Source organism: Mesocricetus auratus, unplaced genomic scaffold (genome assembly GCF_017639785.1).
Source record: "Mesocricetus auratus isolate SY011 unplaced genomic scaffold, BCM_Maur_2.0 Super-Scaffold_100691, whole genome shotgun sequence".
Classification (NCBI taxonomy): domain Eukaryota; kingdom Metazoa; phylum Chordata; class Mammalia; order Rodentia; family Cricetidae; genus Mesocricetus; species Mesocricetus auratus.
Window position 1 is genome coordinate 43,416,312 of NW_024429267.1, and position 22,243 is coordinate 43,438,554.

At 42.8% G+C, this 22,243-nt stretch overlaps 1 protein-coding gene across 9 annotated transcripts in view; it reads right to left on the minus strand.

Annotated features, from left to right (window-relative positions):
- The window catches only part of Nek11 (NIMA related kinase 11), a 216,641-nt gene that overhangs the window by 66,841 nt on the left and 127,557 nt on the right, over positions 1–22,243 (minus strand). For all 9 annotated transcript variants that reach the window (XM_040739898.1, XM_040739901.1, XM_040739897.1 and 6 more), the window contains one exon: positions 2,964–3,124. In XM_040739898.1, the coding sequence (XP_040595832.1) occupies positions 2,964–3,124 (161 nt within the window). The remainder of the gene's footprint in view (positions 1–2,963; positions 3,125–22,243) is intronic.

The window sequence follows — 22,243 nt, forward strand, 5'->3', positions numbered from 1 at the left end:
GCTTGTGATAAAGGCATTATTGATGCTTTGCTTAGCACTGTGGAGAAACAACAGTAATTAGGTGTCTCGTTAACACTGCTTTGGAGGCAATACTGCCTAAAGAACAGCAGGCTTGGTAAGGCCTAGGCCTATTTATAGGAAATCTCACTTCTCACCATACATTATAATAAAAATTGGCCAGAGATGGGGCCTCTGGGACTGGAAAAGTTCTATTTCTTGACTTGGGGGGGTATTTGTAACAGATTTTAGCCATGTGTATTTCTGAACTGGTTTTCTTTCAGTTAGAACTATTCAAAATTATAATACTAGTAAATCAAACTTTACCATTTGACAATCTGAGTAAAGACTAGTTATGTGTTTTGTATGTCACATTTTCCAACCACAGGCATGGGGTGAAGTTAATGCAGTATTATGACAGTATTTGTTTCTGCTGTTTGTAGCAGTGGTTCAGAAGCAAGTGGGAAATTATATTTTTAACTTGCAGCAATAGGTGTCTTTTCCCCAGGGTCCCCTAGGGAGAAAGAGGAATGGGTATAAGGAACACTTTCATTTAGGCAATTGGGATCTCACCTCTCTTTTGTCCTGCATTTTTGCTAATGGTTATTAGTCCCTCTTCTCCTGTATTTGTCATTTACATTTTCCCATGCTTTCTTTTTCTCTTGCATTTTTCTGTTTGACTCTACTCTTCAAAAGTATTTAATTATTTTTATTTTATATGTGTGAGTTTTTCCCTGAGTGTTGGTGCTGGGAACCAAAACCAGGTCCTCTCAAGGGCAGTAAGCACTCTTAACCACTAAGCTATCTCTCCAGTCCCAGCTTGACTCTACTCTTACACCATCCTGGTTGTCATTGCCCTCCCCCTTCATGGTCTATAGAACTTGAGAGGCATTTCTTATAGGTTTTATTTAACATTATGTTAGATTGCTTAATGTTTGTTAAGAATGTCTCTGGGATTGGCAATGGTGGCACATTCTTAAAATCTCAGCACTCAGAAGGTAAGTCAGAAAGTTAAAAGTTTAAGCCCAGGCTGGGCTACACAGTGAGAAATAGTTTCAATAAAAAAAGCTTAGTGGCTTGTGTACAACTTCCTTTCCACTCCAAAAATCAAAAGCATAATTTCTCAGACTGTCACCTACATCAGATCAGTCTTTCTAATCAATAGTTCTAATACCAGAGCATCTATGAGGAGAGATCCAGTGCTGTATGAAAAGATGGTCCCTTGGAGGCTGTGTTGCAAGAAGCTAGAATGAATGTACTCCAATTTCAGAGTCTCTAAGTCTTAACTACAAATGGAATCAATCTTTACATATTTCTACTTGCATTAAATTTATAAACCATACTAAAACTATGATTGCAGGCAGGGAAGTGATAAAATATCCACTGTCCCTGTGAAGGAGATACCTGAAACACTTCCTGGGCAGTGGGCAGATATATAGAAGAAGTTCTCAGTGGGCAGACACTGCAGTGCACATCAGGGCTGACCTCTTACAGTGAATCTGCTAGCCTCTCCCCTCTCAACAGGGTGCTGATCAGAGTCTGCTGGCAGAGTCTGCTCATTTCATGGGGTCTACCTGCCCCAAGACCTTGAAAGTAAAGACTTATTACACAGAGCCATTAGAGAGTTCCTAGAACCCCTGTGCTTCCTGACATCAACTCCAGGTTCAAGACTTCCTTGGCTCTTTCTTTTTTTATTACTTTAATTTTGAATAGCTTATTTCAGATGTCAATCCAGTTCTCTCTCTCTCCCCTCCTACCGTACCTTCCCACCATCCCCCCAGCCTCCCACCCTATCCCAACTTCCTTCCACATAAGGGATATTTAGAGTCTGTCATTTCACTCAGGGCAGGGTCCAGGCACTCCCCTAAGAGTCCAGGCTGACAGAGCATCCCTCTTTGTGTTATGGACACACGAAGTTCATTTGTATGCGAGGGATAAATACTGATCTACTTCCCAGGGCCCCATAGGTCTCCCAGGCCTCCTCACTGACTCTCACACTCAGGGGGTCTGGATCAGTCCCATGCTGTCCTCCCAGCTTTCGTTCTTGGGTTCAAGAGCTCCCCCTTGTTCAGATCAGCTGTCTCTGCTAGTTTTGCCAGTCCATTCTTTGCCAATTTGCTCTAGATCCATGTCTATTGCCTTGCACAAAACTTAAGTCCAAATGGATCAAAGACCTCAACATAAATCCAGCCACACTGAACCTCTTAGAAGAGAAAGTGGGAGATACTCTTCAACAAATTGGTATAGGAGACCACTTCCTGAACATAACACCAGTAGCACAGTATCTAAGATCGACAATTAACAAATGGGACCTCCCGAAACTAAGAAGCTTCTGTAAGGCAATGGACACAGTCAACAAGACAAAAAGGCAGCCCACAGAATGGGAAAGGATATTCACTAACCCTACATCTTACAGAGGGCTGATCTCCAAATTTTACAAAGAACTCAAGAAGCAAGTCTCCAAAACACCAAAGGATCCAATTAAAAAGTGGGCTACAGAACTAAATAGAGAATTTGCAATAGGGGAGTCTAAAACGGCTGAGAGACACTTGAGAAAGTGCTCAACATCCTCAGCCATCAGGGAAATGCAAACCAAAACAACTCTGAGATACCATCTCACTCCTGTCAGAATGGCTAAAATCAAAAACACCAAACACAATTTATGCTGGAGAGGATGTGGAGAGAGGGGAACACTTCTCCACTGCTGGTGGGAGTGCCAACTCAACTCATACACCCACTTTGGAAATCAGTATGGAGATTCCTCAGGAAAATGGGAATCAGCCTACCACAAGACCCAGCAATTCCACTCTTAGGCATATACCCAAACGATGCACATTCATATAACAAGGACATCTCTTCCACTATGTTCATAGCAGCATTATTTTTAATAGCCTCCAGTCTTTCTTAGCCCAAGACCAGTTAGCACCTCGGACAGAGACATCTCTTCTAGCCTGAGCAGGAGGTACCTGTTGGTTTGCTCTATAAGCAGGTGGAGTTCCCTTGCCTCTCATTTCCCCCTCTGTTTCCGAGAACATCGTTTCTTCCTCCAGATCCTCACTCTCCTCTGAACAGGAATCAAATACATCAGCATAATACTCTTCAGCAACAAGTGGGTCTTCTGGGATCCCTGAAATAGAGAATAAGCAACAACTGCAGTTACTGAAATCATAACTAGGTGAGCTGGGACGCTTGTGTATCCCCAGAGATTATCACTGACAAAACTTCCTCAGAGCACAGTGCTGACTCTTGGATTCCTGAAAGTGTATGCTGGATATGATCAACACTAGGCAAAACTAAGCCAGTAGAAAGAAGGACAGTCACCTTTGAAGTTAGGAGAACAGAACCACAGGACAGGAGTAAATGATCTCTTTTGTAGCTTTTACACGAGCCCTTATTAAAAACGAAGGGAGCCAGGAGAAACATAAAGATGAGATGCCACATCAAGGTCTTGTTATGCAACACACAAAACTTTGTAGCTGAGACAGTGGGAAGGAGAGTTGTGTTTGTATTCTTCTGGAAGTTCTTTTAAAGAAAGGGAGGAAAGGAGGGAGGGAGGGAGGGAAGGAAGGAAGAAAGGAAGGAAGGAAGGAAGGAAGGAAGGAAGGAAGGAAGGAAGGAAGGAAAGATCAGTAGTGAGACAAAGTAAGATGGGTAGGATATTTCACAATGACATTTGGCCAAACGGAGTAGGATATCACAACTCTTTTCTAACAAGCTATGAATTCGGGCTTTGCAAGTGGAGTATGTTACGGTAGGCTATATTCACATCCATATAGGGCATTTATTTAAAATAAAAAAGAAAAGGGAAGATTATCCATGAATTTTTTTTTCTGCTGAGTAGAACTCCATTGTGTAAATGTACCACAGTTTCTCTATCCACTCTTGAGTTGAGGGGAATCTAGGTCACTTCCAGGTTCTGGCTATTACAAATAATGCTGCTCTGAACATATTCGAACAGACATCTTTGTTGTATGAATGTGCATCTTTTGGGTATATGCCTAAGAGTGGAATTGCTGGGTCTTGTGGTAGGCTGATTCCCATTTTCCTGAGGAATCTCCATACTGATTTCCAAAGTGGGTGTATGAGTTGAGTTGGCACTCCCACCAGCAGTGGAGGAGTGTTCCCCTCTCTCCACATCCTCTCCAGCATAAACTGCTTTGGTGTTTTTTATTTTAGCCATTCTGACAGGAGTGAGATGGTATCTCAGAGTTGTTTTGATTTGCATTTCCTTAATGGCTAAGGATGTTGAGCACTTTCTCAAGTGTCTCTCAGCCGTTTTAGATTCCTCTATTGAGAATTCTCTATTTAGTTCTGTAGCTCACTTTTTAATTGGATCTTTTGGTGTTTTGGAGACTTGCTTCTTGAGTTCTTTGTAAAATTTGGAGATCAGCCCTCTGTCAGATATGGGGTTAGTGAATATCTTTTCCCATTCTGTGGGCTGTCTTGTTGACTGTGTCCATTGCCTTACAGAAGCTTCTTAGTTTCGGGAGGTTCCATTTGTTAATTGTCTGTGCTACTGGTGTTATGTTCAGGAAGTGGTCTCCTATACCAATTTGTTGAAGAGTATCTCCCACTTTCTCTTCTAAGAGGTTCAGTGTGGCTGGATTTATGTTGAGGTCTTTGATCCATTTGGACTTAAGTTTTGTGCATGGTGATAGCCATGGATCTATCTTCAGTCTTCTACATGCCAATATCCAGTTATTGCCAGCACCATTTGTTGGAGATGCTTTCTTTTTTCCATTGTATAATTTAAGCTTCTTTGTCAAAAATCGAGTGTTCATATGTGTGGGGGTTAAAATCAGGGTTTTCAATTCAATTCCATTGGTCTACCTGTTTATTTTTATGCCAATACCAAACACAAGAAAGTGAATGAGTAAATAAATAAAAGAGGTGGAGAAACTTGGGATGGAGGGGAAGGAAGAGGCAATGAGAGAACAGACAATTCTGACAGAGAGATGAGGGTTCAGGGTGTGGTGGGGGAAGGGACCAAGGGGCAGTTATGTGGGAAGCCTGTAGCTGTCCACCAGACCTCTCAACACAGGCTCCTACTTGGTGGTGAGGCCAGAGACCCTGAGACAGATTTTGGTTCTCACGTATTTCTCATGCTATGGCACAGCTCATTCCAGCTCATCCCATCTGGGTTGAAATGACTGAGTGTATAAGCCCTATCCTAAGAACTGTCAAAGACTGTTGGGAATATATGCAATTTTTGTCATTGAGCTAATTTTAATCCCACTCTGTAGCCTCTTGGTTTTTTTCTTCTTTTAAAATTTATTTTCTGTATTTTATTTTTTATTATTTTTACATTGCAAGTCCAGTTTCCCTTCCCCCCACATCCCCACCTCCCCTCATCTCCTTCCCAAGTCTCTCCACCTCTTTTATTTATTTATTCATTCACTTTCTTGTGTTTCCCCCCATCTGCTCTCCCCCTTTCATCTCCTCTTTCCCTCTTTGACTTTCAAACTTTATTGTTACATAGTAACATTATTGCCAGTTTGCAGGGGTGTGTTTATGTGTGTACACACATAAAATCTTAAGGATTAAAACTGAGTTTTTAGGAATAAAGATTTATCCATTCAAACTACATGTGACACTTTGGTATTTTCCATTCTAGTCAGTCTTTCAAAATGCTGTTTGCAACTCACAAAAAGTGACTTCTCATTTCACAGCTTGACACTCACTGTTTTAGGATGCTGCCTTCTGCGTCAAAAAGATCCACATGTATATCAAGACCAACAGTGGTTCCACGGCACTGGGTACCATTTTAACTCTGTGCATTCCATTTTCTCGTCTATAAAGCACAGGTGATTATCTGCTCTGGGATTATTGTGAACAATCAATAGTATAACAGAAACACGGTATTATGCACCATGTTATGGGACACTCCTCACTAATATTTGCTGCTATTGGAAGCTGTACAGTGTGGCAAACATCTTGGTTTTGCCCATTAATACCTTACATCAGGAAGATATATCAGACAATCATAATCATATACCAAATGTGAAATGTTCCTTATTATATTCAGTCTATATGGATTTTCAGAACTGACTCAAAGGCCCAGTAAGGAATGATATCCCATTGGTTTTCTTCCTGCTGGCCTCCACAGGGACACAAGGGCACTTTATTCTCTCCCATCATTTTCCTGGTCCACAAAGGTGCTAAGTTCTCTTCCAACAGCTTAGGAAGACATGGGATTCAACAGTAAAAGGTAAGTTAGTCAAATTGTCGACTTCATAGGTTTATAGTCTTTATTGTAGTTATTTGACTGCTTTGAAGACAATCAATATTCAAATGAAGAATGTGGCTGTGTTTCAATAAACCTGGCCAGGTCATATCTGTACCACCCAGACATTTTCCTCTTGAAAGAACAAACAAACAAAAAACGAAACCAAAACAAATTTTTAAAAAATCTCCCTCTTCCCATAACAGGGCTCACTGTGCACAAAGAGCCGTAGTTCCTTGCCCTCTTAAACCTAAGATCTCTTCAGAACGACAAGAACATCATGGGGCAGGATTTGTTTCCTGTGCGTGGCTCTGGGAAGACTGGGATGACTCCATCTACAGTGTCTCCTGAGTATACCTCAATCTTGGTGCTGCTTAGAAATGGAATTGTTTTCAAAACAGAAAATCAAAACACATGTAAGCCTGCTCCAACTGTGTTTATCAAGCTGCGTGTTTTTTTGTAGTGAGCCCAATTTGAAGCCTTGTTCAGCTAAGGCTCATTTCCCCTGTCACTGGAAGAAAAACAGACTGTGATAAATAGCTTTAATTTCCTCACACCCTGAAGTCAGTCTCTTCACAGATGCAGCTGGGATGGCATTCCAGATTTCTTCTATGCTAAGTGCACAGTAACAGGGCAAACTCATGAAGGAGTCTAGTAATGACTGCCCATGCTTGGACACCAATGTTGCAAATGCATGCATAGGGAGAGAAGTTATCACCTAGTTCCACAGAAAGGGTGACCTTTGTCACTCTTCAGCCAAGACCTAGATAAATCCCTTTTAAGAAGGCTGAGTACTGTGGTCACCTATAGAACTTATTAACACACAGTACAAGGTACTGTGTGTTACTACTGATTTGGTAGTTCTGGGTAGCATTTGAGAGTGCTGTTTTACTTATTCAGTGTGTGTGTGTGTGTGTGTGTGTACACGCAGGTGACTTCCAAGGCCAGAAGCTGCTTGATGTCTTGGAGCAGGAGCTAATAGTTGGTTGTGAGTTACACAACATGGGTGCTAGGAACTGAACTTTGGTCCTTTGCAAGAACAACAAGTACTCTTAGCCTCTGAGCCATTGTGGGGACACCAGACCTTGAGCAGAAACCCACTTCCCCTTTGGCCTGGGAGCAGGCAGCTGTGAGATAATGTTTACTGAAAACAATTCAGTGCTATAAAGCTCTTGATAGGGTTCAGATAAGGGCTTGCTCACTGAAACACCATGACTTTGACACCCCCTAAGGCTAGATGCTTCTTCCTGTTCCCCCTGCTGTTTCTCCCCAGATTCTGGGGCTGAAGATTAAACCACCAGCCAGGAGGGTGAGAAGTCTGGGAGAGCTGTTGGAGAATTGTATGTAGATGGATGGCAGAAGTCTTTAAAAAGGGAAGAGTTTTTTCTTGGGAGCGATCCTAAGCGAACTTGGGGTCTCCTCCTAAGCTGACTGGGGAAGCATAAAGTTTTCTTAAAGCAACCGACCGGTCTCTGTGTCATCTATCCCGACCACCTCGCTACATTCTCGGATGCAGGCTGCACAGCAGGTGCGACAAGCCATCTCCAGCCCCACAAGTTACATTTCTAAGAAGTTCCAATCTGATGGGGGATGCTGTTGGTCTAGAGGCTACATCCAAGAACCACCACTCAAATAAAATTCCTATCTTGTACTGCAAGGATCACCTTAATAAAAGACCTGTAATCCTATACTAGCTCCACATCTCCCGATCTTTGTATGTTAAAGACAAAACATGAATGGAAGCAAACTACTTTTGAAGAGCTAAAACTGTGCTATCAGACACTTCAATTGCTTCTGATCTCTATGTCAATATAAACAATGACACAGTTGCTAATTTGTTAACAGGGACACAGAATGGAAAGGTGAGCAGCCCAAAGTTAGTTTTTATGTCAAACACTGTGCAATTTTAAAGGCACACTCACAACTATTACTCCATTCGATCATTGCATCAAGTCTCCACATTAGACTACAATGCTGCTTTTTTTTTTACCATTGCTCAGATAATGAAAGTGAGGGCTCAGACAGGCAAATGATCAGAGAAAGGTCACACATATGCATGCACTGTGAACATGAAACTAGAATGCAAACAACCTGAACCTCATTTCTGGATTACTGCCATTTTACAGTGAATAAGAAATTTTCATCTTTGCTGCTAAAACCACTTTAAAGTCGTTTCTGTCTCCCAGAAGCTTAAATACAGTAAAGTGTTGGGTTTAGGGTTAAGAGGAAAAAACCCGACTCTTACTTATTGTCAGCAGGCTGTTCCACTGTAGCAAAGAAGAATGAGTGCCTGACGGGGTCTCATCAGACTCAACCCAGATCTCACTTCTCTGTCTCAGATGAGCTCAGACTGGCCACAGCATCAGAACCATCCAGAGATCTTGTGAAAACAGCCCTCCCCCATGCATTCCCAATTCACTGGGTCTGGGGTAAGGCCTAAAATTCTGCACTTCTGATGATGCTGCCAACACAGAGAAGGAAGACTGTCTCACTGGTCTCTGGAGGAGAAACTAGCACAGAGGTGATATGTTAAATAAAAGCCTCTCTGTTGCTTCATTTATTATTCGACCAGATCTTTACACTTCTAAAGTGATCAGATGTACATTACAGCCATGGTTCTCAACCTTCCTAATGCTGTGACCCTTTAAGACAATTCTTCATGCTGTGGTGTCCCCCAACCATAGAATTATTTTGTTACTACTTTGTAACTGTAATATTGCTACTGCTAAGAATCATAATGTAAATGTCTGTGTTTTCCAATGGTCTTTGGGAGCCATGACCCACAGGTTAAGAACCAGTCCATAACAGAATTTTTCTTAAAGAGTCAGTTTTCCTGAATATTGTTTCAGGCTAAAGCAAGGAAGACTCTTCTTAAAAGCTTGGTCATGTGTGTGCACATATGTGCATGCAGAGTGCTTATGCGTGGGCACATATTGTGCAGGTGTACATGGAAGCAAAAGGTTGGATTCAGTTGTCTTCCTCGACCGTGTTCTGCTTCCTTTCTGAGAAAGGCTCTATTCTGAGCCTGGAGCTGACTTACTCAGCTAGTCTAGCTCTAGCTAGCTTGTCTCCACTTCTAGAACCCTGGGATTACAGGCAGGCCATCATGCCTGCTTGGCTTTTATGTGGGTGCTGGGGATCCAAACTCCAAACAACCCCACACTTACAAAGTAAACATTTTACCTTCTGAGTCATCACAGCAGCCCAAGCATAGATATTTAGAAGGACAATCGCCACCTGCCCACCTCTCATCCTGTGACTTCAGTCACCAATATGCCCTTTACAATTGTGTGTGGCAAACTTTACAGAGTGGCTTTCAAAGAGTAGGTCCTAGAACAGTACCAATAGCATCACTTTGGCTCTTAACAGAAATACAGGTTCCTAGATTGTCTCCAACCTAACCTATTGAATTATGACAATGTGTACTGGGAATATAGCTCAATAGCACAGCACTTACCTACCATGTGCAGAGCTCCGGGTGCAATCCCTAGCACCATAAAAAATAATGCATTTTAACAACCCCCTAGGTGAGACTAATGCACACTAATTCAGCACAAAATTGTCACTTAATGTCTACTCAAATAAAAATGATTTCCCTAAAAATCCATGAGCCCAGAAAGGCAGAATGCATGCCTGTCTATGGCAACTCCAACACTTGACTCAAGGAAGACCTTCAAAATTTGTTAAGTAAAGGAGTCCATAGATCTGTAAGGTCTGGGCTTATGAACTACACTGTAGCATCCCATTAAAAGGCTTCCAGCATCTTTGGTGGGGGTGAAGGAGGAGGAAGAAAGTGCTAGAACCCCTCACCCACTCCATCTCCTTTTCTTCTGCTCTGAGTCTGTCTATCAGATGTTACAGTTTAGGCCCCTCAAAGGTTCATGTGGGGGAGGGGCTTTGTACTCAGTCCATAAAACTAATGAGAAGCAATGTAATTTTTAATATGTAGGACCCTGTGACAGGTCTTGGGTCACTGGAGGCATATTCCCCAAGGACATACTGGTTCCACGGTCTCTTCTTTCCTCTCTCATTTCCTTGTCATGAGGTGAATAGTTTTGTCCTGTCACATGCTCCTAATATGATGAACTGACTCACCATGTGTCCCAAACCACAACAGGGATGACTGTTAGCCAAACTAAAGAAAAAAGTCCTGTGACTTGACCATCTCAAGTGTTTGTGACAACAGCAGTGTGGTAGTTTGAATAAGAATGGCCCCCACAGGCTCCTATACTTAAATGTGTGATCTTAAGGGAGAGGCACTATTTGACATGGATTAGGTGGTGTGGCCTTGGAGTTGGTGTGGTCTTGCTGTAGGAAGTGTGTCACTGAGGGTAGGTTTTGGGGTTTCAAATGCTCAAACCAGGCCTAGTGTCTTGCTCTTCCTGCTGTCCACTGATCAGGACGTAGAACACTCAGTTATGTCTCCAGCACCATGCCTGATTGCAAGCTGCCATGCTTTCTGCCATGACTAATGGACTAAACCTCTGAAACAGTAAGCCAGCCCAGTTAAATGCCTTCCTTTACAAGAGTTGTGTGGTCATGGTTCTCTTCACAGCAACAGAACTCCAACTAAGACAAACAGAGAGCTGCTAGGCACACTTCTGCCCAAACTTCACACCCCCATCCCACAGACCCACCAAGTTGAGGCCTTAGAGTGTGAGTCCACTCATAGTAGACTGTGGGTTTCTCCAAATGCTTCCGCCATCTCCCAGGGGCAGGTGTCTAGCTGATGTGTGGGCTTAGTCATTATCAGTGGAGAACAGACCAACAGAAAGAAAGGCCACACAGCTAGAACCATGTATTCCCCAGGCAGAAGTAACCTGTCTGGTGGACTCCGTCATAGTTAAAATGTGTCCCAAACCCTTGCCCTTCATTCTCGCCATAGCCAATGGGGCACTCAATGTCCCACACCCTGAGAGTGCACAGCTTCCCCTACACAATCTGAAGGGAAAAGAAAGACTCCAAGTCTTGCTGATTTACTAGATATATTTTTTCAGTTTCTAAACTTCACACCAATGTTGGTTTATTTTTCCTTTTCAAATTTTTTAAACCATCTCTCCCCTGCTGTGAACCATAAGATGGTTCATCAAGGCTATTTGGTGAGTCATCGGCTGGGCCTAGGACTCTATTCTCAGGTGTCCTGGTTCCTGATAGCAACCATTAGGATTACTCATGGGGCTCAGAAGCCACAGAGAATGAGGGGCCCACTGTAATAAAGCCAGACATCATTTCTTCTCTTGGTGAGCCTGCCTTTTACTGACACCATGGGTCCACTGTGGAAGTCCCAGAGAGGCAGTTACTCCACACTCCAAATGGCTGCTGCCTCTGTATTTCATTACAAAGAGCCCTTTTCTGGGCCTGTGGGAAGGGACTGCAATTTTCAATCACCATAATATTTAGCAGGCCTGGTGCTTGCAGCAGCACATTTGCTAAGGAACAATTTAGACTGATGTACAGTCCAGTGGAGAATGTGGGTAGCCCCCGGTGAAACCAATGCATTCATATGCTGAGGGAGAAGTGCACACTCCATATGCCTTCTTACACCCAGCTCTGTAGAGCCCCCACTCCCACCTCTGGGGTCTTACACAGTGGGTTGCAAATTTTGCCAAAAACACCAGCTCTTCAATGACCCCACTCTTGCCAAAAGAGCTCAAACAGAAATTTCAGTTTGGCCTTTCTGACATCAGGTGGCAGCCTGCTTTCCCTGTCTGGCCTCCTAATGAAGAATCTAACATTTGTGCTTTACACAGTGAAAAGAGCCTTTGTTGGTTGTCCCTGGGTCCAGATAGAGATATGTAAGTAGGAGAGAGAGAGAGAGGGAGGGAGGGAGGGAGGGAGGGAGGGAGGGAGGGAGGGAGGGAGGGAGAGAGATGGAAGAGTAATGCTCTAACACTGAGCTGCAAGCCCAACCCTGCTTTATTCTTCTAGTACCTTCTAGACACTTCCCACACACACCTTACCTTTGTAACCTGAACTGAACCCTCTGTGTCTTTTTCTGCGTTTGAGTTGTGCTTTCCAATTCTACCCCTTAAATGTGCTACTCCTTCTAGAACTTTCCTATCAGAATGGTAGCCACCAGCTAGTGTGGCTACTTAAATTTCAGTTAGTAAAGTTAAGTGACAGATAAGTCACAACTACATTCCATGATCTCTGTGGTCACTGGGAGAGGATTTTAAGGTAACTCTCTGGACAGCACTGCTGTAGTATCCAGTCTCTACTGCTCCCCTTGCTGGTCAACAGGCCTTCGTTTTAGCACTGGGGTGTGCTTACTTCACCTTTCATGCCCTCTAGGCCTCCAACCCAGAACACCATCCACCAGGACCAGTTCCCATCCCCCACAGAGGAATATGAAGCCCAGGCCCAGCACTGAACTTGGTAAGAAGGAGTTGGTGGTTCTATCCCAGCCAATCCTGGGCCAGAGCCACACTGAAGAAGTCACCATGTGGACCCCTCAAACCCATGAGATGCTTTGTCTACCTCCTTTTCAGAGTAGCTACACAAAGATCTTTGGTAGGCGATCAGTCCCATCCTCCAGCCCAGGTCGCTGGAGACGACCTGCCACATGGCATAAGAGCGACCAAGTGCACCTTACCACACTCTCACCAACTGCACACTGATCTATACATCAAATACAGACGGTTCGCTTCCAGTATTGGGGGTGGAGCGCGGTGTGCTAACAGCTGCTTGGTTTCACATCTCTTCTATGCTTTCTTCCCCCACATAACGAGCTATAGGTGAGTACCCTGACCTTTTCTAAAATAAACCCTCAAAACTAGGGCTAAAATTAACTACGCTGATTAGCTTAGCCTACAGCATCACACATGAGACTGTGAAAAGAAATGATTTTCTTAGCCAAAATGCATATTCATGACCCTTGCAGTATGGAGGGCTAAATTAAGTAAGTATAGTAACTTTTATATACATGTGGGACAGCAGGTTCTACCATTTTATTCAAAGGGACAGCTCTATATTTGATCGAGTTCACTGAGGTCTCTTCATTCTCCCCAAATGCACAGGAAGGATGGGAAGGAAGGGAGGGAGGAGGAGAGGAAGGGGGGCTTCATGACCTCTTTAGAAACAGGTATCCCTTAAGCTGTGGAGTCTGATGTTTCTCTTATGTGTCAAGCTGATTCTCCCTTAGGCAAAACTAAAGCATTTCTCTGAACTTTTTCTTTTTGCTTTGGAGAGCAAAAGTCAAATTTTGTGGGTAAAATTTGTCCTTTCTCCACCTGATTCAGGGAAAGGAACAAGGACTGGGATAGTCACTTTCCCAAGGGGAAATACAGGAGATTTCTCAGTGGCCCCAAAGGAATAGGCAGAATGGCTGTGTGCCATTTGCTGGCATATGACACATCCTTCTCAGACTTTGAGCAACCAAGTTAAATTCCCTGGGCCTTAGATAGCTCATCTATAACATGTGCTCTGCAGTCTGAAATTTGAGTCTGAACTGGATAATCAAAGGGCATTCTTCTTGCTCTGAGGTGCAATAATTCATGGCTGGAGGAATGGGTGGATCGACATTGTGGTCCCCATGGGCTTGTATGGCAGAGCACTATAGAGGATGTAGCTTAAACTATAGAAATAATTACTTGTCACAACCTTGGAGCCCAGGTACTGACAGTCTGGTGTCTGGTGTGCATAGTTTTTATTGTAGACAGCCCTCTCATATTATCACATGTTAGGGAGCAAAGAGATAGAAAGCAAGCTATCTTGTGTCTCTATTTACAAAGGTACTAATTCCATCAGGAGGGCTCCTGCCTCATGACCACCTCTTGAAGCTCTACCTGGACGCAGAACCCACCGAGGAATGGGAGAGGACACATGTATGCATCTCATTTCAAAAAGTATGCACAAAGTTACCTGGGACTTGGGGAGATATGGACTCATGCATCTCTGACATGCCTGAGGTGATGGAGATGCTGTTACCCCAAACAACCACACTATGGGTAGCAAACAAACTGCTACTTTCTACTCCTGGTCAACAAACATTTGTCTGGAAACAGGATTATAACTGATACTGGCACCAAGTTTAACATTCTGCTTTGTTACAGACTAAGGAGTCCCTCTCTTATTTTGCTAGTAACAGTTTCTTTCACATGCATGAAGTGTGTTTGGCAACTTGCTGATTGATTAGAGAGAGCCATGTGAACAAGCTAGGCTTTCCCTTTTGATGAAACCCTGGGTCCATACTCTCTCTTTCCACTTGTTTCCTGGAAAACTTGTCTCCACTGGCAGTTCCTCTGCTACCTCACCTGCTGGAGGCAGAAAGAAACTGCTGGTGTAGGACATTCTCCATTCACCCATACGAAAAACTTAACATACACGATAAGCAAGGGCCGCAAAGACATGCACGGGGGAACCTGCTGCAGAGAGTGTGGGGATGGTGCTCTGGAAAATTCTCCTTATCACACACATCAATTAAGGCATACATTTCTGACTGAATTTAGAACTCCCTGTCATAAAGCTGGTACTTGCCTTTTTGTGGCTTGGCGAAATTTTGATGAGTTCATAGCGATTAAAGGAGAGGAAATATTTCACTGCTATGAAATCTGGAAACAGCTGCATTTTTACATTCTCACAGAATTAACAGGAATTAAGTGCATATTACATGCGATTTAAACCAATGACAGATAGATATATGACAGAAGAGAAGGGAAGGAGGAGAGGACAGAGCAAAGGAGGGCAAAGACAGAATTTCAGGATTGTCTCACATTGTCACAAATACGGAAGCTGACAAGTCCAGAAGTCTACAGGATAGACTATTAGTCAGGCAGCAAGCAGCAGGATGGAGACTCAGGGAAGAGTGAGCCCTGTACTTGTAAATCCAACAGGAGTCTGGGGCTGAATTCTTCCTCTTCAGCTAAGACTCACTCACATAATCTTTATTCAAATCTTCTGATTTAAATTTCATTGAATAAACATAATCACAGCAACATATGTGTGTTTGAAGAAACTTGGTTATGCCAGCCTTGCCAGCTGAACTTGTAACAAACCATCCCAGGATCTCCTAGAGTCAACTTGGGTTCTGACCTAGAAGATGGGGTTGTCGGAGAACTCAGACCACCCTCTCAGGCTGAAGAAGTCCAGATTACTTCCAGTACTGGGGAACACCTTGGAGCTACTGATCATATAGGCAAGAGTGATACTCAGTTCTTAACAAACACCTACCTACTGTCAGAACAAGTCTATTGTCTAGCAAACCTTTTTCTGGAAGTGTTCATAGGGAACTGTCCACAACCCTCTCTCAGAGTTGTCTTTTGCATTTGTTCTCAGGAAATTCTTGTGCTCTTCACTCTATCTGGTGTCTTCAAACTTCACTGGCGAGCATGTTTAGGTTGAGAGTCAATGTCCAACATGGGCAGAACAAGGTAAACAGCTTTCCTACAGGTTCCTGTTGTAAGATGGGATGTCCTGGGCTGTGTCATGCCAGGGAGAAAGTGTTGGTACAAACTCTTGGTCAAAATCACTTTGGGGAGGCTGGAGAGATGGCACAGGGATTAGGGAGCACTTGATGCTCTTGCAGAGAACCTGCGTTTGGTTCTCAGCACCCACATGGCAGCTCAGAACCCTCTATAACTCCAGTTCCAAGGGATCAGATGCCCTCTGTGCATCAGATACATCTGTGGGCTTCATGCACACATGTGGCATACAGAAACACATGCAGGAAAACTACCCATACTCAAAGTAATAAGATAAAATTAAAAAATAATTTTAAAACTCACATTGCTTATTGATTATTGAGGTAGTGATAGGTATCCCAGGGCAAACAGCACACCAATAAGACCACTAAAGACAAAACAAAAAACTCTTAAGCCTCCCTTCCAAAATTACTTCCAAGTTTTGAAAAAATCTAAGTGTCTTGGATGAGGCTTTCTAGAAAATGCATCTGAAAAGATTTTTTAGGAGAGTCGCTTATCTGAAAGACTCACAGACCCAGCCTCATGGATCTCTAGGGACAATATCAGGGAAGCAGTGAATGGAGATGGCCTCTGTGGTCTAGGGACAAGGTAAGGAGGGCTTGTACAGGCAGTTCCCTCTCCTTGAGTACTGGCAAAGCAGGCTCTGGTGGCTCGAGAATGCCCTCTTCCCACGGAGGCAATGCTGAGAGACTGAGCACAAGTAAAAGGATCAACTAGGGCTGGGTCAGGAAGGGGCTTATGAGAAAGTTTCCCTGACATTTGACATTTGTTGGATTGTTCCTATCTGACTTCTCAGCTCTGACACATTGTTACACACCTCCACTAAGAACAGACAAGGGGTGCAGTGCATCTTGCCCTCTACCCCAATGGTGCCTCAACTTCTCACCCAGAACCACATCACCATCTCCTTCTTGCTCTTGACTCGTGGACTAACATCCTCATGGCTTGTTTAACATTTACATCTTGGTTTGCCCAATGGAATTTAACCCAGTCCCAGTTCTGAACTCAAATTAACCTTCAGTTCATTTCTCATGAAGCACATCCAGGCCAGATCTTGGTAAGCTGAGAATAGTGAATGCCCACCATCCCTCTGTCTGGTCTTCTCTCGTCTTTCTGACTCGGGCCCAACTCTTGACTTATTGATTTGTTAAGCCAAGGTTTACTGAATTTTAGTTCATGTTTAGCTGAGAGTTTTCCACCAAAAAACCAGAACCAACAATTGAAAAAAATGTTGATATGCTAGACTCCAGAGCCCTTCCCATTGGTATTCTATTCCTCAATCCCTCAGAGTATTTGTGCACTGCCATGACTGCATTGCTACTAAGAAGAAAGCCCAGGGCATGCCTACTGATTTGCATCAGATTCTATGTGTAAACAGTGATGCTAAGTCATCCCACTAGAAAATTAATTTTACCCTCATTAATAAGTAAGGAGAAATAGATATGGTGTACATTTGCATGCTAATAGTGCTAAAGTTATTTCAGTGGAATTGAAGCCAATTTCAAATGGGGGAAGGAGAACATCTTGGAAATAAATGTCTTTCCTCATTTACATTTTCCAGGGCTATCAGTGCATCTACCCATATGTTCAGAACATAAAGGCAACAAGCAGAAAACGGCTCAGGCTGGGGGTCAGCAATCCACAGCCTGCAGGTCAGGTCATGTCTGTACCCCACACTTCTGCACACCACATCTGTGGAAATCAGCCACAGCCCATGCCACTGCTGCTTTCTCTCACCACCCAGAAGGGGAAAGCAATGCTGAGTAACTGTGAAAGAGGTGTACATCACAGAGCCCAATGTTTACTACTCACTACTTAAGGAAGCTTGCAAACCTCACAAACAAATAGATACGGATGCGTAATACTTTCTGTGTATAAACCACAGGTCTGGAAGCAGCCTTTTGTTTGAAGCCCTGGCTGTTTCCATATCATCCATCCATAGTAAGATTGGAAATACCATATCATTTTGTCAGCTGAAGTTCTCTACCAAAATGTCACACCCTCTGTGGTAAACATTTTACAGGGTGACTGGATTGTTAGAACTCCCATAGTTGTAAAGAGCCAGGATGCTTCAGGTCCAAAGATGAATTACATTGGGCCATTTAAGCCCCCTAAATAGTTATTTATAGCCTGTCCCTATGTGTGTCCTAACATCCTTGGAACTATTTGGTAAGTCCTTTTGGGATGTACAAACATATCCTTTAGCTTCCACCAACACCAAGAATAAGAGAGTCACCAGATACCATTTGAGGCCAAAGCAGAGGCTTCCCTGCACTATTCTAACTTGTCTATCTAATGTGTACTTTAAAAATGCCTTAATTAAAATGCTATTAGTCCTGTTGCCATTAAAAGCTTCATGAAGTTAGTACCACATCAGAGCATGGCATGTGGGAGAACCTAAATCTGTGTTTTTAGGCCTTAGTCAACTCACATTCAGCTCCAGAATAAATTCCCACTATTGCTTTGTGGTGAGAGTTGTATTTCCACATCAGTAACTTCATGGCCAGTGAAGGTAAAACTCCTCATCATGAAGTGGACACCATTCTCCTCTGAGAAAAGCTGAACTCGCTTTGGCTCCAAAGAGCAAACTCATGGAGAAAGAAAACACTTTTAGTTTCCAACTTCAGTTTAACACAGTAAGCCCTGCTCAAGATACTTCCCAATGCTAGACCCCTCTCTGAAGGCACGCATGGATGGGACAAAAGCCTGTGTGAAGCTAGCTAGACCCTGTGACCAGGTGACAAGTCTTCATCCACTGATACACAGGAATATAACAAAGCTTTCTTTTCACCTAAGGTCTTGAGTAGAAAAAGACAAAACTCCAAGTGTGAACTATGCTTAACATCTCCTAGTATACCCCTTATGTATACCCCTTACAGTAGGACTGGAGCAGTTACACAGGATGCCTGGCAGAAAGGAAGGACAAGTGGTTCCTGTAACTTGCCTTTTAGCATTTGTTGAGGGAGAACTCTCTTCTCCAAACACTGTTGCAATGGGCACATGTGCTCTTTATGAGGATGTACAATAAGAAAAGCATCACAAGGGGGATGCCATTGATGTTAACATGGGCGTGCTTTAACAGACTATGATGGACTCAGTGCAGTACCATTTTATGGACCACCATCACTTACATGGTCTGTACATGGCAGAGGACGGTTCTCTGGAGGATAACCTACTTCAGTGGGTCTAGGCATTTGGTCATAAGAGCTCTCTCCCAGCTAAGTACATAGCCTGTGCTCCTTTAACTCTCTACTAAAGAGCTAACCCCTGAACTAAACCTTGTGTTTGTGACCATCACTTCAGCTCCTTGTCAACCTGACACCTGAATGCATCTCCTTAAACCAAAACATCCTGACCATGACCTCTAAAGGCTCTCTTCATACGTTTATAAAATATCTCCAGCCCATCTCCAAGAACGTCCATTCTCTTAACAGCTCCAACAATGTTAAAAATCCAAGTTTACAAACTCCTTTGATACTTGATCAAACTCTTAGATGAGAGGCACTAAAAAGTAAAAATAAAGTTATATATTCCAAAGTACAATTACTCAGAGTAAAAATCTCATTTCAAAGAGGGATAACCAATGATAAAAAAGGAAGAATGGGATTAAAGCAAGACAGAAACCACACAGGGAAAACACTGAATCCTATAACTTCATATCCAGTACTCAGGGTGCATAGCAATGTGAGGAGAGCTCCGGAGGGCCTAGGTAGCCCTTCCCTTGTTTTTGCTGCCTACATCCCACGTGACCTGATCCTTGGCCTGAAGTCTTCTTGGGCAGACATTGCACACCACTGGCATCTCCATCTTGTCTGGGTCTCCACTGTGGCCTTGGATGCACTGTCACAACTTGACACCACCTTTTCAGAGATGGCCAGTTATGATTCTGGCATGAATTCCTTGCTCTTTGCAACCTCCATGACTTCACACATTTTGCATTCTTCAGTCCTGTAAACCAGTGTCATGTGGACAACACTAAGGTCTACTGCCTGCTTGGGCAGTTGCCAAGCACTCAGACCATGGCTGCTTTGGCTTCTCAGTGCTGGAGTGGATGAACATGGAATAATAAATCCTGGAAATTTGTTTTTAGGCAGTCCTGTGAAAACAGGTGCCTTGGACAGCCTCTCCCCTCAAGACAGTGTCTTTCAAGTAAGTTTACTCATTCATAGTCTTGAACCTGCAGTTGGGATCTGACCAATCTCTGACTAAGCTGGTGCAAAGGATTTGGCGTCTTAGTAATGTCTTTAATATGTACCTTCCTCAGCATTAACTTTAAAGGTGCTTTTTTTCTGGCAAGTTTTCAAATTTTCTGCTCTGCTTTTTGCTCCAAATTCTCACTGTAAACCTGGTTACAAGTATCTTGTAATACTCATATGATAGCCTATGTGGTAGCTGTCTTGGATTTTCCTCTACCAGATAAGTTAATATAGGTGGAGTTTTTCTGAGTCCCAGCAGTCATTCCCAAATAACCACGAGAAACTTAATTATAAATGGTTGACTTATAGCTTGAGCTTGTTCCAGCTATCTCTAACAACTTAAATAAACCTGTTTCTAGCCAGGCAGTGGTGGTGCACGCCTTTAATCCCAGCACTTGGGAGGCAGAGGCAGGGGATCTCTGTGAGTTCGAGACCAAGCCTGGTCTACAAGAGCGAGTTCCAGGACAGGCTCCAAAACAACACAGAGAAGCCCTGTCTCAAAAAGAAACAAATAAAATAAAATAAATAAACCTGTTTCTATGTGTCTGTGTGCTTCCCCAAGGCTTATTTACCTCATCTACAACTTTCCATGTTGCTTCTTTTATCTGGATCAAGACTCCTCTGACTCTGCCCTCCTTCTTCCCAGCTTTGTATTAACAATGAGAGCAACACATTTTCACAGTGTGCAAAAGAATTATTCCACAGCAAGTTAGTTAGTCTATCACTTTTAAATCAAGCTTCTACAGCCTTTGGACTTAGATAAAAATAAGCAAATTATTTATCAGAATGTAGCATGCATGACCTCAAGCCCAACTCCTAACTGAAGGCTCACTTCCATCTGAAGTTCTGTGAGCACAGTTGTTAGTGCCTGAAGTCCTATCAGCATTCTGGTTTTGGAGCTTCAACAAAATCAGCCATTAAGCTTTGTACACAACATTCCAGGAATTTCTGGCACACTTCTCCAAACTCTTCCAAATTCCCATGACAAATTAGTTTCAAAAGTCTCTGAACTTCCTCATCAGGAACAGTCACATCTATGATTCCACATTCCTAGGATCAGCTTTCTACAATAGCTTTTTTTCTATCACTACGATGAATAAGAAAACCAACTTATGAGGATTTCTTTTGGATTTATGGTTTCAGTGGTAGCAGTACGGTAAGCAGTGAAGAAGTGTAGCTACTATGATGGTGGCCATGAAGGATAGGATACAGAAAGAGAGATGGGGAGAAAGAGTAAGAGGGAGGGAGGGAGGAAATGAGGAAGGAATGCAAAGACAAAGATACATATAGAGAAATAGATATATGATAGATAGATAGACAGATAGATAGATAGATAGACAGACAGAGAGACAGATAGACAGACTGCACTATTCCTATGTCCCCTCAGCCTTTTACTTCTTCCCTATCATTCCATCTGGGTCCCACATGTATTGGATGGTACTGTAACTCCCCTGAGTTAATCCTTAGTTAATGCCCTCTGGAAATGTCCTGACATACCTAGATTTGTACCTTTCAATCTAATGAGTTAATAGTCAAGGTTAAGCAACAGCTATTCTAACATTTTATTTTTATTATTAATAAGCACTCACATTGTTTGGGGGCCATTAGAGCATTCTGTGTACACTCATGCACATATGCTACCAAGGAATATATTCTGGGGCTAAACTGTGGAGCTGTGATACATGATGGCAGGAGCTAGCTGACAAAGACTACACACCAGTTTATACTCTTGCCAGACAAGGAAGCATTGCTCTTACACTTTTGTACCCCTGAAGAGAGTTGGTACTCCCTGGCTTTCAGATTTTTGTCCATTTTTAGTAACTCTATACTGGCGTGTCAAGGTATATTTTAATTTCCCGTGCCATGGTTTGCTCTCTGTGGATTGCAGGTCGGAGGCTTCTTCCCATACACGGAAGATGCCTCGCTTTGTTACTATGGGTCAGCAGTTGGCTTGGTACTCTTCTGAAAATCATTTCTTGTTTTTCTCTCTGCGTTCTCTTAAGTACATAGGCATCTTTACTTGTCTGAAGTTTAATGTGATTAACAATCTGTATCTTTCATTTTTTTCCACTTGGCATTTGCACATCTCCTAAATTCATATAATGTTATCTATCATCAATTCTAGACATTTTCATTTATTCCCTCTTCAAACACTGTGTCTTCTCAAGACTCCATCAATCATTTAAATTTCACTATACCCTTCATGCATTTTGCCTTTTCCTTTGTAATTCTCATGTATTGCCTCTACACATTTTCATCCCCCAGTTCATTTCTTTTTGCTTCCACTATATTTAACCTGCTATGAAATTCATTTATGGGGTTGTAAATTTCAGTGCACTGCACTATAATGTCTATATGCTTTATAATTCTAATATGTAGTGTCTTCATAACTATTCCTTTCTAAAAAT